Raw genomic sequence first — 19020 nt, 5'->3', positions numbered from 1 at the left:
GGCTTGGGTTGGCAGCGCTGGTTTGTTTAGGCTGATCCATCATTAAAACATACTCACTTACCAACACGATTGAATTAAGAATATTTATCATGTTTATAACTATCTTTATGATGGTACTTCAATAAAATATTCATGTGCTTTTTCATGAACTTTATTCTGTTTTGTAAATAATTTGAGACCTCATTCTCATCGCAACATATTACGAGTTGTAAAAATTCTGATCACACTCAAAGCTTGAAACAAGAATTTGGTGATCTTTTTAAAAATGTGATACCTCGGCCATTAAACAGCCCATGTTAAAACAAATTGGTACAAATAGAGATAAGATGTTTGTCTTTATGGCAGATTCATTAACAAATTTATATAAATAAAATGTCAGTTCTATTAGCCTATTAGTAAATCAACAGTCGATATATATACACAGAGGCTTCTACCCTCCCGCTTTTCGCTGAATCATTCCAATAAATTGGTCTATATTCCGCGATTCCGCATTCAAAGCAAAAATCCTGTGTTTCAATAGAGGGTATTTTTTACAAAATGATATCTTGTTTTAAAAAAAAAAAAATTTTTTAAATGTGAGTTATGGTCTATTTTGTTATCATTCTCTATCGTCAATCAATACACATTTTATAGTGTGTGCAGTTAAGGTCATATTATTATAGTCTAAGGGGTGAATGACCTCGAAGTGTCATTGTTATGTTGGCTCCAATATGTGAGGTCAATGGGTTCCAATATGTGAGGTCGGTGAGCGAAGTATTATTATATATTGGCTCCTAATTAAAGGTTAAATCCATCCAGTCAATAGAAGACAGTAAAGTGTGGAGAAATTTTGTGTATAGTTCAAATCTTGTTATCTTTATTTTTTCTAGTCACTATGCTTTAAAAATATATTTCACAAGTTTGATAAATCCTTTTGGTGATTAGTTTTCTAATGTCAAAGTTGGAACCTTTTCTTATATCATTCAGCAAGCTCCATAAACCTTTAAAATATCACTAGAAATTGGTGTAAATGTGTGTTTGAATGGTGAAGATCAGAGTTCAGAGTTTATTTTGATTTAGGTATAGTGTTAGCTTCTATATCAAAATTGTATAGTGCATCCCTGCAATTTTTGGACTTCTTTTTTTCCACGTGTGCAGACAAAATGCACTTTTTTTTTTTTGCTATAAAACATACTTTTTGGGGCCATAGAATTAAATTCTGAAAAGGTTGGCAGATCTGACACTGTGTATTAAGAGGAAAAAGCTATTTTACGAGGTGGGGTTCCTGACCTCCCATGTGGGCAGGGAAGAACTTAATTATATCTGTTTTCCAAGATGCTTTCTGTCTTGGAATGAGATTAATTAGTTTTGTCCTGACCCTGGCCCGAGTCCTTGGCTGGGAGGGTAACAGTCGAATGTATAGCTATAGTTTTGGGAGATTATATTTTTTTCCTTGTAAATCATCTCTCTGTTATGTATTGTTATTATTTTTATTTTTAACATATAAACATTTGAGTGTTTTCCACTTAGTGGGATCTTGTGCTGGTGTCGGGTGAGACTTTTAGGTGCTCTCAAACTAAGTACTTTGATGGTGTACTCTTGGAATCTACACCTGTTTCCTATTTGAACTAATTCCCCTTTGTCTTACCTTTTATTAGGTGCTTTAATCATAATTCTAGAACTTTTTACTATCACTATCCCATTTTCTTCCTTTTTACTGGCGCTGATATTACCTTAAGCGCTGTAAAACCCTTATAAACAAACAAAGCTATTTTACTGTAATATGAACATTGAACATAGACTAAAAAGCTAAAAGCTGGACCGTGCTTATAAATGGAAACCACTGTAATAATAATGATAATAATAATAATAATAATTGGCTCATAAGTTCATGTGCACTTTTTAATATTTTGGTATTCGGATGTCGATTGTAAACATTTTCAGTGGTTTTCATTCAAAGTTTTGAAATGGGTCTCCTATTAAGTGTACCTTATTTGAGTTATAGTAAGGGGGATACTATTGACATGAAAAAGTAAAAATGAATAATTTGTAAATTTTTAAAATATTCTTTTCTTCAGTTGAAACACCGTCCTGGAGAATGAATCCTTTGACGAACATGTATCAGTTAGAAGGAACAGAGGTAAATAGATTATGGTTATCATTCTATGTTTCTATGAAGTGGCCAGAAAAGTTAATATCAATCAGTTAATATTTAAGATCCAGGCCCTTAATAACTTGGATGAAAAGAAGTGATTAAACAGTCAATTAATGAACAGCTATTGTTTTATAAGTATTTCAGCAAATGCTCAGTCTGAAATTAATACAATGAGGTCCATCTCATCCTGATCATCATATTTTGGATGTCTCCATTATTCAGACAGGTTGCCCGTGGACAGATTTTTTTCTTCGTTACTTGAACAACTTAATCTAGAAATTCTTTGGGAACAAGTCATTACAATATAGAGGACTTTTTACTCTATAATCATAATCTCTATAATCTTTTTACTCTTCACACTGTCTGTCTGCCTACTCTAGGTCAATACAAATGACAAATGATTGAAGTTTAATCACGTTTCAAACGCTTTTTCACATCCAATTAAGGTCAGGTAGGTAACTTATTTGTCTATCTAGTCCAGTCATCAGCAGACAGCTCCTTGTCCTCATATGGGGCTGGTGGAAAGTCTGCTGATGTAGGGTGGCTTTGCAGCTTCTCTCCCAGTTTCAAGAAGACTACATCCCTGCCCCCACAAGGGACTGAGTTTTCCCAAGTCAATCACCATCTCGTATATTCAACCATGTCCAGTCCAGGGGCTGCCGGGATTTGTTTCGGCTCATACTAGGGGCATCGTCCATTATGCATTTGAGAGAAGTTACCCCAGTTACCCTCTCTATTTCAATAAGCCAGTGCCAGGTAATCATCTCCAGTCAGACATCGGGGGTTTGGATTGTTGCCATTATCAGGCCCTGTTCTTTAGGTGTTGTTGCCGGTGTTACTGACACAATATGCATAGACTTGCTAAGTTTTGCATTTATCCACCTTCTCCATGTTCTTGCTTCTATCCCACACTGAAGTGCAATACGCAGCGGTGGAATAGCATGGTGCCAGGGTGGAGGTCTTCAGAAGTGCCTGATTGGTGCTCCGAGTTGTTCCAGTCTTCTTCTTCAAAAAACTTGTTTTTTTCGCCATCTTCCAGGCAACACCTTCAAGATAGACCCGATAGGTATGGTTGAGGTCCAGCTTAACTCCCCAGTTCTTCAGATACTGTTCATATGGGAGAACCTTGTCCCCAATTTTGACATTCACTCTCCGAGTGTACCAGTCACTAGTTTGATGGAATGATGCAGCTATGGTTTTTGATGTGTGTATCTTCAGGTACCACTTGTCCATGTAGGTCTTAAGTTTGGTTACATCCTCACTGAGTGTGCTCTCGAGACTGACCCAGACGTGACTTTGGGTAACGATGACCAAGTCATCTGCATATCCCTCCTCCAGGAGGAAGTGTTCGGCATGTGGCTAATGTAGACATAAAACAGCATTGGTGCTAGAATAGATCCCAGAGGGACTCCATTCCTGTTTCCTACTTTTACTTGTGGTGTATCCTAGGGTGACGTGGAATTGTCTTTCCCCTCAGTAAATAAGAAAACAACTTCATCAAGGTCTTTTTCCAACTTCTGATTTTGCAAGTTTCAGCATGAGCCCCTCGCACCAGACTTGTATCATGACCATCGATAGTTGAGTAATCTCTGCATCTGTTTGTAATTTCCATTCGAAGTCTGCTTAAATACACTCTGTAAGGGCAATGACCTATTCCATTGTGCACCCCTTGTCCTTGAAACTTGCACTTCTTGGGTGGCAGGGCTGCATCTAGGACTGGTCCCCATTGGTTCAGTAACACATGTTCCATGAGTTTGTAAAGGTAGCTAAGAAGTTATATGGGTCTGTTTGCCTGGCCTCAGAATGGCACCTATCTTAGTGTGCTTCCTCACTTGCAGGAGTTTCCCTTTTGCAAGGATGTTAGACATTGCCTCCACCAACCAGGTCCATGCCCCAGGGCCCAAAGTGTCACCATATCAGAATATATGCCATCCATGCTGCTTTACTGCTCTTAACATTGCCTAGCATCTGCGTTTGTTGCCATTTTTTGCCCAAAAATTGCCATTTATTGTCCATTTCCTCACTAGTGGTGTCCACCTCTTATGGCCTCAGGTTCACTCCCCATTTCTGTCCACCCCCCATAGTCTTGAGTGCACACCCCGGTGCATATCCTGTGCTTCCCTGTTTACTTCTCAGTGGTGTTCACCTCTCATGGCCCTGTGTTCAATCCTCACTGTTGTCTACTTCCTAGAGCCCCGGGTTCACTCCCCACTGGTGTCTACCTCCCATAGTCCTGGTTTCACTCCCCAAATGGTGTCCACTTCTCATAACCCCGGGTTCACATCCACTGGTATCTACCTCCTATATTCCTGAGTACACTTCCCACTTGTGTCCATATCCCATAGTCTCATGTTCACTCCCGACTCATGTCCTTATCTATCAGCCTCAGGTTCACTCACCACTCTGTCCACTTCCCATGCTCCCGGTTTCACTCCCTATTGGTGACCACATCTCATAGCCCCATTTTACACCCTACTGGTGTCCACCTCTCATAGCCTTGGTCTCACTACCCACTGGTGTCCACCTCCCATAGTCCGGGTTCATTCCCCACCATTGGTGAAAGTTCGCCATTTGCTGGAAGTTCCGGTTTTTAAATTATTATTTTGACTCTTTTGCCAGCTTTATAATAATTGCACCACCTTAACTTTTATTACTACAGTCGACTCCACTTAATCACACACCTTTGGCATTTTGGGTTAGTGTGTCGATTAAGCAGAGTGTGCGATTTAGCGGAGAAGCTAAAATAGTATCTAACACCAGCTTTCATCTGCCATCCTTGTAGGAACTTCCCCTCTGGACAACAAAATGTGACATTGTTTGTAAGATTTTGTAATCATGAAGCGTTCATTGCTTTCTATTCTGTGCAAGCTGTTTATAAACTCTTGTCTCCAATCTCACCAATGTTGATAGATCAACTCTTAAGCATTCTTCTTGTATGAAGCGGCGTAGTTTGTCCACTATGTCAAGTTTTTCAGTGTTTGTCAGGGGTGATGTGTTACATTCCGATGATTCATCCTTATCTTCATTATCCAGGCATTGTCTTTTGTGTGGCTGAACGGAGTAGAGTAGATCCTGAGATGTCAGTTAACTGCTGATGGGTATATTGTACAATTACAATATTGTAGCGATTAAGTGGAGAAGGTGTGCGATTAAGCTTTCTTTTGGGGAATGCGTATTGTATAAGCTGTGCAATTGTTTCACTGTTACAGTGAAAATATTGCCTTCCTTTTTTTATTTTCTTCGCTTTTCTTTCTCTTCTTTTTTTTTTTAATGCGAAAAATCATGGATTTGCCAAAAATTGCGGCCGCGACAAATACAGACGTTAGCATTGCTATTGGCTCAATCCACTTTTTTGGGACTGACCAATGCTGTCCAGCCTGACACTTCGCTCTGAGGTAGCTAGTCCCAAATCTGATAGTGTACCTTGTGGACACTGCTCGAAAGCTTGATTTGAAACACGTTTACGAAGCTCCTTTAAATTCTTGGCAATTATGTCTGCTTAACACTCCAGTGCAGCTTTCGCAAAGGTCCAGTTGGGACCCATTTTATATATCAGTCGCCAAATGTGGTGACTAGAGTATGGAAATTTCAAATGTTCTACAGTCTCCTGCCTCGATTGCTTCCTTTTGTCTGTCAGAGACTTAAGTTATTTGCTACATCTTGGGACTAATTGTGTACAGCTTTTCCAACTAGCAAGGGGTGTAGAATTTTTGTTTGTCTTGTCCACATGAGTGCAGTGAGAAAATGTGATAAAGAGTTTTCTCCAAAGACTGGTCCAAATGAATGTCATACTGCATGTCCATACAGCCTCACTGCTGTGACTTGTAGTTAATATGAAATGTTAATATGTTTATATATATCAATATGAAATAGGGAGCTATTATTTGGGCAATGTGGCTAATTCGGCCCAAGAATATTTCGACAATATTTTAATCCAGATTCAAAGAAAAAAGAATCAATAAAGCATATGGCATATGAATACTGATAATAATTATAGGAACAATGGATTCCTCAAATATATATATATATATATATTTATTTTTTTAATTGACTTGACATATGAAGCCGAAATTACAAATCTAAGAATTTAGTCAGTACATCACTGGCAATTTTCAACTGTGGCATTCTTAATCTTTATATTTTTTTTTTCAACTTTTGATTTGCATGTTTTCTTATTTTTATTTCGTGGTTTTAAATCTTTTTTACAAGTACTTCACATTGTACTTTTTTATCATGCCAACATAAGTAGATATTGCTCAGTGGTTTCAACATGACTTTCTGTATTTGTGGGTCTTATATCAAAGCTGCTCTCCTATTGGTAGAAATTTTGATATTGCCTGAATAATAGCCAGAACAACCTGTTTTAGTTTTTTCATATAAAGTATTGCAATTATTATATGTTTTTAACCAATTTTATTTTCTCTGTCATTCAAATGCATTCTGAGCTATCACATGCTTTTTGTTTTATTTTATTTTATATTTAGATTAAAGCTAGTTGTGTCATAAAGTTTCCCATTTTTATTTGTTTGTAAATTGTATAATATGTTATTTTTAAAACATTTCTACCTCAGAACATCACTGATGAAGCTTACTTCAAAAGACATCAAAAGTTTGAATTAGAGGAGAAAAGAAGGAAAAGGTGAGCAGCTGTAAATTATCATTTGCTTTGTGAAAACGTAAAATAAAATCAACCTTGATTTTATACATCTGCAACTACTGTGCACTGTGCATGAGTTGACGTTGCTTGAGTCGATTTTCAGATGAGTAGATCATTTTCCTTGGTCCCCAGACCTCCTGTTTTTACGGACAGAAATTCTGATATACCGATATACAGATTTTACCACTTGCCATACCGATATTTTATATAGGCACCACTCGGGGTAGACACGTATAGGGAATGAGATTAGCGGAAGAGTAGCGTCCCTTGATTGGATGTCACCACGAAGAAGTTATTAGAGAGAGAACGTCATTATGGTTCGCGCAGGCGTCTCTCGTCCTCGCTTCCTGTGAAACCGCGCGGTTAGTTAAATACAGTGGAACCTCCAGATTACGACACCTCCGAATAGCGACAACCTCCTGATGATAACGACATTGACCCCTGGTCCCGTTTTTTTTCTATTTAAGATCAGTAAAAAAAAACAACCTCCAAATAACGACGCACTTTTTGATAAAACCTCCCAGTAACGACAAAATTTGGCGATTTTCTGCAGTTTTCGTAGATATCTGATACTAAAAATACCGAGTATGAGTACTCAAAGTTTATAAAAACGATTCCTGCTTGAACCAATGAGAACGCAGCTTTTGAAACCAATGAAAACGCAGCTTTTTTTGACGAATCTTGGCTGATATGCATTAATAGAAACCAAGGTATGAATGTCAGTGTAAGCAAGTAAACACAAAATCTTGGAAAATGTGATATTATGTGGTGATAGAAGTAGTTGTAGTAGTAGTAGTAGCAGTAGTAGTTAAGCAGTGGTGCCAACCTTACGTAAAACATGTGTATTTTTACGCATTTTCATTCATTGTATACATTTTTCTAAAGATTGTATGCATAATTAAATTTCTATTATTTAAGCATTTTTAGCATTCATACACTTTTTTGATGTCCTTAAACACTAAATGTTTCTTGACCCAACAGAATTATATGTGAATCTGGAAGTTGATACTACTTATCATCTATAAAATGTAAGCTTATTCGTTCTTTCAAATATTGATTATATCATTGCTAGTATGGTCTAATTGCCCATTATCAGATTTAGTGCTAATCATCGATTTTTTCAGAATTGTACGCATTTTTTCAAAATCTTACTCATTTTGGCTCTCCATTGTACACATTTACATGGGCCAGAGTTGGCAGCACTGTAGTAGTAGTAGTGGTAGTAGCAGTAGCAGCAGCAGTAGTCGTAGTCGTCGTCGTCGTCGTCTTTTTGTGGGAGGAGGAGGAGGAATTTTATCTAACTCGCAGCGTCCGAATTACCTGTTTTTGTTTGTTTTAAAGGGTTTTACAGCGCTTGTGACACATCTATGTCATATTAGCACCAGTAAAAAGGAAGAAAATTGGATAGTAAAAAACATTCTAGATTTACAATTGAAATGACATAAGAAAAAGTAAGACAAAGGGGAATAGTTTAAATAGGGAACAGATTCCAGGAGCACACAATCAGTGTACTCAGTTCAGATCACCTAAAAGTCTCATCCAGAAACACGCACAAGAACCCTCTAAGAGGAAAACACTACAATGTTTTGTTTTGTTTTGTCAATGTTAATAAAAACTGGTCCCGCGGGCCTTACCATCCCACTTTGTCTGCCATCTTGGAAACCTCTAAATAACGACAACTCCGGATAACGACATAAAAACTCGGTCACGTGGAATGTCGTTATCAGAAGGTTCCACTGTAGTTTCTCAGCGATCTTTAAGTTGACGTTCTCTCTGTAAGTAGGGTTGGGCAAATATGCACTTTTTCTCAGTTTTTCAAAATTTTCCTGTGTTTTCTTTCTATGGCCAAATTTAGTGTAGATTATGAATCTGGTGAGTTTTTTTGAAAAAAATTTTTTTTTAGGTTGGTTCAGAGCATTTTTTCAAAATGGCCGCCATTTTCAAGGCCGAAAGTAGAAAAAGGTCTATAACAGAAAAAGTATTAGGGTTAGAAACTTGATTTTTGTGGCAAACTATATGTTTTTGGGGTCAAGAAGACCAAATATCACATTATTTTTATAAATTGCACGCTACAATATTGGTTTAGAGCCATTCCACTGGCTGAAAGAGAAAAAAAATGACTATATTTTTTTTTTAAAAACTTGAATTCTCCAAGAACTGCATGAAGTCAGAAAGTTTGAGACACATAACTTATGTAATTAAAACATACATCCAATATAAATTCACTTTAACAAAAAAATAACAATTGAACAGAAGGAAAACAAGCTTTAGTTTTATTTAATTGAAACTGTTTCTTTGGGATTTAACATTTACAACCAACTAATGCATTAAACGTTCTTCAGATTATTTTTTAGAGAACAGAATTCAGCAATGACTCAACATCTTCATTTACTTCATTTACTGGTGCAATTGCATTTCTTATGGATGTACACAGTTCATTTTTTGTGAATTTTTGCATTATGTACTTTCCATTTTGTTTTACACGCCTCATCTGGCGAATATGTGGACTAGTAGTGAGCCGCAAATATCCAATCTCAAAGATCAGTTGGGTGTTATTCAATTGCTCAAGAAGTTCAATGCAGCCAGGGGTGATTGGTCCACCATGTTTTTTGCACTGCTCAAGAGTATTCAAAGTTTTCCTAGTTTTTTCTAACTTCAATTTTTCTTTCTTAATGAGGGCAATTTTTTTGGTTGCCTTTACTGTTTCTACAAAGTCTTTTTCAAGTTTTCGAACTTCAGAAGTCTGTTTAGAACATCTGGCCCAATACCACTCTTGTCTTTCTCCATGTTCAGGCAAATCTTTGAATGAGGAGTCTATTAGAAGTCCATTTGTCACAACAATGTTCTTCTTTGAATGAGTTTGTACTGACGTGCTTCCTCCTGCGACTTTCACCCTGTGGTCAAATTTGGAAAATTCTGACTCGCATCCTAAATTTGTCAGTGGTGCACTTCCCAACTTGATGGTATCAACATTGCTGTTCTCCTCGTTTCTAAAATAAGGAACCATATTGATTTGTCTCTCCACAGATTCAATCACTTCTCCTAAACATGCAGCTTCTAACTTCTCTATACCATTTGGGCTTGTTTCTTCAATTGTACATTGTATATCTTTTAAGAGAAAGAGTTTCTGATCAAAGAAGGTCTTTGCAGATGACCAACTTCTCTCTACATTCTTTTGACCCTTTTTGTCAATGCCTAGAAACTCCATTAAGGGAAATATAATGAGCTCTCCAACTTTCACATATATTCTGGCACATGCAGTGAACCATTCGTTTTGTATAAATGTGGCCACGGCTAGTACAAGCTTGTTGCTGTTAACATCTACGACAGCCTCAAAAAAGTCTTTAATGTAGTCATGGTGGCTGATAAAAATCTTTGCAAGTTCAGCAATACGACCAAACCTGTTACTAACAAAGCCTTTGAATGTGTTAGAAAGTTCAATCTTATTAGATTCTAGCCATAACTTGTATTCATTGTACAGTGAGACAGTATGTGAGGCGTGACTTGGAGAGAGCAATTTTGCAATGGCAATTAACCCAAGCGTGTGTATGGAAGAACCAGGTGATTTGAAAATCTCCTCACCAGCAGAGAGTTGCAGGATTTTTTGGATGCCTACCATTTGCTCTGTGTTTTTGAAAACCTTATCTATTGCATTGTCTATACACAAAATTATATGAGCACAGCATTTCAGTCTTTTCTCATCATCCACACCTAAGTTTTCCAAAAGAACATCCAAATCAGAACCTCTGTCTGACATCCAAAAATCTATATGGCTCTTTAAGTCCTCCACAGAACAATCAGCTAAAATGGAAAGACACTTTAACTTATGATTATAGGCAGCCGCTCCATCATCCCCAGTATGACTAAGATTTTCAATATACCCAGTTGTGAGAGTTTTTTTTGGGTTGACAATTACCTTTCATGGTTATATGGTCTGTTTTAATGTCATATGTTTTATGACCAGCTGCCTTTGTTGTGTCATCAAGTCCCACAGTAACAACAGATTCTTCATTGTTCAAAAGTTGTTGAGCTACATACTTGAGACTCATATAGGATGCATCTTCTAGGTATCTCATTATTGTTCTTCGACTTGGTAGAGTGAAAGCAAGATCTTTCTTACACTTTCGCTTCTTTTTCTCATTCTGATCCCTCTCACCCCCCTCCTGCTGCTCCTCCTCTTCACTTGATGAGTAAGTTTCATCATCTTTATCATTTTCGGTACATTCATCTTCATGCTTATTTTCTGGCATTTCCCAATCCTGATGAAATACAATGTTAGCAACATTCACCATTATTTTGCAAACTTCCATTGTTGAACATGTGCTCTCACTTTGACACTGAACAAGACATCGTATCACACTTTCATTTAATACTTTAAAGGTGTTTCTTATTTTAACCTTCGGAAATGTTATGGGAGAATCTTGGGAATTTTTTTCTCTATTCATACTCATATGTTCAAAGGTATGTTTTGATGAGGATGCGTTTACTTTTGTTGGGTCTGTAAAGAGTCTTCTCTTTGAATGAAGATTAAGGTTCCCAGAGTCAATACTCTCACCTATCACTGAATTTAGTAACTCATTTCTATTTCTTTCTTTCTGTTCATTCTCATCTTCACACTGTTTGAAGCGTTTCTTTTGAACTGAGTCCTCTCTGGACTGCTTTCTCTTTTTTGGTACACATTAACTTATAACTCCCAAAACAGTTATCTTGGTGAAAATCAATATCTTCTTGTGTCATCTTTACTCCAAAGTCTTCTTCCATTTGCTTTTGGAAAGATGCATCATTACATCGTATGTCATATGCATTTTTTGTTAGTGAATCTCTGAAGTTTTCAGCATTTTCACACCATTTCTCAGTCTTGATCTTCTTTGAATTTTCATATTTTCTTAAGGCGTTAAATTTTTCATAATCTTTCTGGATTCTTTGTGCAACTGCAGGCTCTTTCATAGGGTAGACATTCTTTGTAATCCAGTCTCTTCTTAACTCATTTGCTACTATTTTACTGGCATCAGCACGGCTGTATGATTTGATACCTTTGGTAGTTTTGCATAATGCCAACATTCGACCAATAACAATATGGCCAGCGGGTAAGCTTGCAGTTGGTGTGAACTCATAAAGTTCTTTAAATGTTTTTCCAAACAAATCCTTTTTTGCTTCATTTCTTGTAGTTACGGCACTCATCTTGATGGCTGATTTTCATTCATCTGAAAGTCAACAAGACATTGTTTACACATTTTGAAATGTAATTTTGAGTAATTAGAGTTGCTTCCCTTGAGTGATTTAAAAAATGGACTGAGTAATATAAATGGAACAAATGTTATTCTGTAACAAATTTGAAGTATACAATCAAGATGACGATGGGTGACCTTGACTTGACCTTTGACCCTATTCTTTTCCCCTTTTTTCTTAGAAAAGACAGAAATTGCTCATTTTAAAGACCCAAATCACTCATTTTCTATTTTATGTCACCAGAATCGTATTCTCCTTTCAAAAACAGGTTAAGACATGTGTCACACTTGTACATTTGGTTAAGGGAAAAAAAATTTATTTAAGAAATTGTTAAAAACGGCGGCCATCTTGGAAATTATGATGAGTCAATAAAAACTGAAATTTTGAACCGATTTTAATTTTGTTTTTTGTTTTCTGTGTTTGGCTTCACCTGTTCTTTACATTTAGCATAAAAAGCGTCTTTTAAAGGCATTATCTAAAAAAAATCAAAATTGGCCTAAAAAATCGGCCATTTTGCAAAAAAATGCTCTGAACCAACCTAAAGAATCATTTTTTTCAAAAAAATTTTCCAGATTCCTATTCTACACACTATTTGGCCATAGAAATCACTGGAATTGAAATTTCGACCCAGATTTGCCCAACCCTACTGTAAGGTGACGTCCTATCAAGGGACGCTACTCTTCCATTTATTAAACAATACCATACATTATAAATATCAAATATACATAGATATATGATGCATAAGTATTCAATAGATTCAAAATTGAAATAATCGGGAGTCCTAAATATGCTCCATTATTTCAATGTGCAATATTTTTGACAGTTAAGACATTTCCATTAGGAAGTATAGAATAACCATTAATATAGATAATATCTGCAAGAGATGCTTTAAAAGACCTTTATCTATTAGTAAAATGTTTCAAAGTATATCTAAAGAAAATATAAGATATAATTAATGTAAAAAGAATTAATTGAATGCCAAGGTTAAACCAAAACTAAGAGGCTAAATATGGATTACTTCCCTTGTTCTGAGATTTTGTCATTTGGCGGAATATCTGGAGGTAAACTAACCAAAAATCCCTGAAATTGTTCTGCTGACCATTAAGAATAATATTTCAGCTGCCTCTTTAAATTCAAGGACTCGTTGAAAATTCATTGGTTTTGATATTACTTGGAAAATCTCCTTGAATTTCGTTTTAGGAGAAACCTCCTTGAAACTTCTTTAATTTTTCTAGATCACCATTACTACAACCACATCTTCATCATTATCAGTACCACCACCAGTACAACCACCACCACATCATCATCACTACAACCACCGCTACTACATCATCATAACTATTACAACTACCGCCACCACCACATCATTATCAATACCGCCACTACTACAGCCACCACAACTACCATATCATTATCATCACAACAACTACAACCACAGCCATTGCTAATTCATCATTATAGTCATTAACACCAATTCTACAACCACCACTACTACATTATCATCACTATCATTATCGCCATTACTTAACCACAACCACCACAACATCATCATACCACTATCATCACATCATTATCACCACAACCACCACATCACTATTCCTATCACCACCACTACAATAGCCACCACATCACCATCCCTACCACCACTACAACCACCACCACATCACCGATCCTATAACTACTACTACTACAACAACCATCACCACATCACCTCCCTACCACCAATGATAAAAATAGGTGATATTGACGACAGACAGAAGTTGTTTTTACAATCAGTGAGCACACTGCATATTCATATTCCTCAGCCCCCCTTCCCAATCTTTCTCTCTCGTGAACTATCATCTTTTTTAGTTTTTGATATATTTTTCAAGAATTTGAGTGAATACGTCTCATTCTGACTTTGTATCTGGGTAGGTCTTTAAGTTGGTCTTGAACCAGATACATTAATTTATGACCTAGTAATCTACTTATGTTTCGCTAGGGTACTTTGAATTGAAGTTCTACAAGTTTTTAACTATCTCATCATTTTTCCATTTTAATGGCACTAGAAAGTGACTATAACTAGCACCCAACACACACATGGCAAGTAATTTTTATGACTGTTTACCAATATTATCACACCCCCTTCCACCCCCTCTCAGAATGATGAACATTTCTTTTGAAGGTTTAAAGAAAAGGTTTTTGTGCGCATTCCACTGTCACATTTCTTTTATTTTTATTTTATTTTAAAGGTGGGATCTTCAAAGACTAAGAGAGCTTAGAATGTTTGAAAAATTTCAAGAAGAGAAAGAATCTGCTTTACGAGCTAGCCAGGATGAAGCAGACCTTGAAACATTTCTCCCATCTATTCATGATTGTAAGTAAAAAATTATATTACATTTTTTGTGGTCAATACAGGTACAAGTGTTGATGGTGGATTAGGGTATGAGTGGGGGCTGGGTGGACGACGAGTAATCACAGTTGGAATTTTTGTGTTGTTTCCGTTTGCCTCCCGAGGCCTGATCTTCTTATTATTGTGATAAGTATTCACCAATGTGTTGGTAAAAAGACATACTAAAGATCAAGGTGAATAGTATATATTGCAAACTCTGTCTTCAGCTTCAGTGATGTGGCATCACCTTTAGAGTGTTGCTGGCCAATGCTGCATGAAGTTTTAATTGCTTGGCACAGGTTGTGATGAGGGTATAGTTTCTTCATTACGAGAATCAGTAGCAAATGTGTCTATGGAGACATTTTGTTGATTTCAACATTTTAATCTGTCATGACAGTTTTTTGCAAGGCTTGCGGCCGCAAAAAATGGCAAAAAATCGCTGATTTGCATTCCGGCCGCAATTTTTTGAAAATTTTCGAGATTTTGCAAAAAAATAAATAATAAAAATAAAAAAAAGAAATATTTTAAAAAATGTAGTGGGGTCCAGTGATGATAATCTTCCGCGGAATTCGGGGATTTTAGGGTCTTTTCATAAATCTTACGTTTTTGTCATGTCAAACATTTTCTGCTAAGTGGTAGTTCAGGGAAAACAAACAATATGCCTTCTATTATTTTTTGACACCTCTGCTCAGTTGCATGAATTTGGGTGACACTCCTTTATTTATGACGTTAGTCTAGACACACTGGCGCCAAATGTCAAAAGTAGCACAAGACACATGGTGGCCATGAATGAGAAGATGATCGAAAGGGAAGGGGATGGAGCAAATGGGTGTAAATATTTGTGCACTTTTTAGCTGTAGCATGATAGTACATTTGGCAGTTTTATAAGCGTCTTTTTTTCTTTTTTTTCTTCCTTTTTAAGTTTTGTTTTGTTTTTGTTTTTGTTTGATTGTTCTGAATCTGTTAATAGAATTCATTACAACTTGTGTCTAATTAAAAAACAATTTAAAAAAAAATTAAAAATCAATTCATCAATTCACTCTCCCTCTCTCTCTCTCAGCCACCCTTCTATCTTCATATTCTGTTTATAGATATCATTTGGTAATTGAGAGATAATAAGTTAGGCTGATCGATTTAAGAAAGGATTGTTTATAGGCTAATTTAAATTTGCTTTGTTGATGGAATATGTTTTGTAATTGATTAAAGATTCTTATTTATAAGCTGCATCATCACAAGGTTGCAATAATACAGACACTAGCCGGGCTTGTTATGTAAAAAGATATACCTCCTGGTCTTTTGGCCAAAAGTTTATCATAATCTCTTGATATAGTGGGCGACATTATAGGCCTCTAAAATGTTTAATTGGAAATGACAATTCATTAAATTATATTTGCAAAAGGTCAGGATGTGTCTAATGATCAGAAGTGCTTTAGGACTAATAATATATTAAATAACTATGAATAGCTATGTTATATTTGCATTAGATTTGGGCTTGACTGGTTTTCCTCCTTTTTGACATCTCAAAATAAGTACACTGATAGCGTGTTCTTCCTTTTTCTTGGGTACTTTAATTGTAATTCTAGAACTTTTTACTAGATCCCATTTTCTTCCTTTTTACTGGCGCTGATATGACCTTACATTTGTTGCAAGCGCTGTGAAACCCTTAAAAACAAACAAATACCTCTCTCTTTCATGAACTAATTATGGGTTTTTAGGAAAATTAATCGCAAAATTTTTGCAAATTTTGCTGTTTTTAGCTTGCAAAATTTGGGATTGCTTTTTGCAAAAAACCGCCATGTCAGTTTAATTAATATTGACTTGTTCCTTTGGCAACATCTCAGTTGGGAGAATGTTAATTTGCCCTTTATACAATTTTGCTAGTTCTCAACGTCATGACAGGAATAGAAATCATTAGCCAATGTGCTCTTGTGTTTGTTAACTTTTGATCTGGGTGGGGTTCCTGACCTCCCATAGTGGGCAGGGAGGTACTTACTTTGTCTTCTATCCCCCTTTATGTTTTCCAACTTGCTTTCTGTCTTTGTCTTTGAATGAGATTACTTGATTTTGTCCTGGCCCTGGCTGAGAGGGAAACAGTCAAATGTATAGTTAGTTTTGGGAGATGATATTTTTTTCCTTTTAAATCATCTTTCTGTTAAGAACCTTATTATATTTTGTATACATATTATATATGATTTGTAAACATTTGAGTGTATTCCTCTTAGACGTGGCCTGTGCTAGTGTCTGGATGAGACTTTTAGGTGATCTCAAACTAAGTACTTTGATAGTGTGCTCTTGGAATCTACATCTGTTTCCTGTTTGAACCAATTCCCCTTTTGTCTTCCCTTTTCTTGGCCACTTTAGTTGTAATTCTAGAACTTTTTACTATCCCATTTTCTTCCTTTTTACTGACACTGATATGACCTTAATGTGTTTCAAGTGCCGTATAATCCTTAAAAACATAAAAACGTACCCAGAGTGCTCATAAACAGAGACCGCTGTATTACAACAAAAAATGGAACTTTGGTGCAATGTGGTAATCAGTAATAAGCGTGATGTGGATAAATACATAGTTGATAAACAATAATAATGATAACCTTCATCATCATATTTTAATCAGTGGATTTATTTTTGAAATTTTCAGTGACACATATTGAGATCTCAAGTTCAATACCTGTGATGGCATTTGGACAGCCAATACCATATATTTCACCAGCGTAAGTTGACTGTATTTAAGGTTAATTTTTCACATGTTTGTTGTCTCATTAATCCATTTTCTTTTCAGAGCTTACTTTAATGTTAATTTGAGTGGATCATTCAGTGTTGATGGTTTTCCTCGGATCTGCGATTTTTGAGTCACAGGAGGAATTTCCTCCTTTAAAAATAATAAATTTCATTTTACCCAAAATGTACCGACAGTGAGAGACTTGATGTGTGGTGGAACAAATCGGTGCAGTTTCCCACTCTCCAAAAGTTAAGTAGTGTATTAGTGCTAGTCAAGTGAATTAGTAGTAGTTTATCATCTTGATTGCTCTAAAGGGTTAGTGCAGTAAAAATGGGACTTAAAGGCAATCATTCAAAATTTTCCTCTGTAACAGACCAAACTACCCAAGTAATTACCCATAACATGGATTCGTGGAATACTAGACAATTTTTCAAGGTGCATTTTTCTGAAATGCGTGATGGTTGTTATATATATAGAGAGAGAGGGGAGGGGGGGGGGGGGGGGGGGGAAGGGGTATTGACCTTGGTCATTTGAATAAAGCTCTCATTTCAAAAGAGTTCAAACAAGCATCTGTCAATCATTGACCAATGAGATTACAAACAACAATATTTGGACAGGTCAAATCATCCATCCAAATGTTTTCTTTGTCTGGTCATAGGAGATCTTGAGAAAGAGGGATGGGGTTTATCTTATCTAGTAATTACTTACCAACTTGTATGACAATGAAAGAGCATGTGAATGCATCGATTGGATACACAAAGACACACATGTCAGCATTAAAATTGCTTGGTTAGACAAAGTACTATAACAAACGTATACGTACATTATCAATAGTTGAGGGCTCCAAGTGATATGTTGATTAATGGGGAGAGATCATTTATATAGGCTTATCTTTATGTACATAAGATGACTTTTTTCATTGGTTAAACAATGAGGCTCGTGCTTTTACAAAGAAAGAAAGATGCGCCCTTTCCATCGACATATCATATGCCTTTGTTGAAAAGAGAAAAAACAGATCTCATGTGGAATGTCTTCAAATGATTACTGAGTCGATTTCTAAAAAGCAAAGCAGATGCGACAGTTGTTAACAAAATTACAAGATTCTGATTGGATAAACAACTACACATCATTTTGCAGAAAAAGTAGCTTGGTCTATATGCCGTTTTTGATGAAAATAATATTCTTTTTCCTGAAATAAAATGGGATGGATTTTGAGAAAAATGTATACTGTTGAAATGGACCACAAATCAGCTACATTTTAATGGTGATTACTCAAAAGATGAAAATTGGCATGTATCCTGTTTTGGAATGGAATCCATTTATTTCATGACAGTATTCAATATCTTTTCAATTACTTATCTATTTAAAATACCAGATAGTACAAACTCTGATGTTTAGTCTAAGGTGCATAGCTGCCAATCCTACCGGAAATTGCAGGAGACTCCCGCATTTTTAGTTCGTCTCCCTCCCGTCACACCGATCTCCCGCATTAAAAAAAAACTTTTAAACTCAATTGTTGGTCATTCTAAAACTGTTTCAAGTCATAGTGTATCTTGATATCAAGTATGTTTAGTTTATTAGTAGTTGCCAGAAACATTCATGGATGGAGATTGTTTGTGTTCTAAGTGCATGTGCAGGCTACTTTGTAATTTCGCTTAAGAGTGGATTAATTCAACTATACCTTGCCCAAGAGACAACGGCTGTCAGACTTTTGAAATGTAGATATATACATTTATGTATCTCCCTGATTTTTTCTGAATCTCCCTGATTTTCTGACCAAAACTCCCTCTTAATCCCTCTTAATAAGCTTGGTGGGTTGGCAGCTTTGTAAGGTGCTTCTTTTACAGAGAGAGATTTTTGTGTTTGTCGCCTTTGGCAGGTCTGCATTGGTCTACTGCCGGCCAAAA

The 19020-nt window shown here is 36.2% G+C and overlaps 1 protein-coding gene across 1 annotated transcript in view; it reads left to right on the top strand.

Moving 5' to 3' along the window:
- Positions 1–19020, top strand: part of LOC144965222 (male-specific lethal 1-like 1) — a 32721-nt gene that overhangs the window by 12963 nt on the left and 738 nt on the right. Inside the window, exons 4-7 of the mRNA XM_078900325.1 lie at positions 2058–2119; positions 6706–6773; positions 14252–14376; positions 17033–17105. Of these exons, the coding sequence (XP_078756451.1) occupies positions 2058–2119; positions 6706–6773; positions 14252–14376; positions 17033–17105 (328 nt within the window). The remainder of the gene's footprint in view (positions 1–2057; positions 2120–6705; positions 6774–14251; positions 14377–17032; positions 17106–19020) is intronic.

This window comes from Berghia stephanieae, chromosome 2 (genome assembly GCF_034508935.2).
Source record: "Berghia stephanieae isolate SIO BIC M18660-M18661 chromosome 2, UCSD_Bste_1.3, whole genome shotgun sequence".
Taxonomy (NCBI): domain Eukaryota; kingdom Metazoa; phylum Mollusca; class Gastropoda; order Nudibranchia; family Aeolidiidae; genus Berghia; species Berghia stephanieae.
This window is presented reverse-complemented; position numbering and strand designations above follow the sequence as displayed.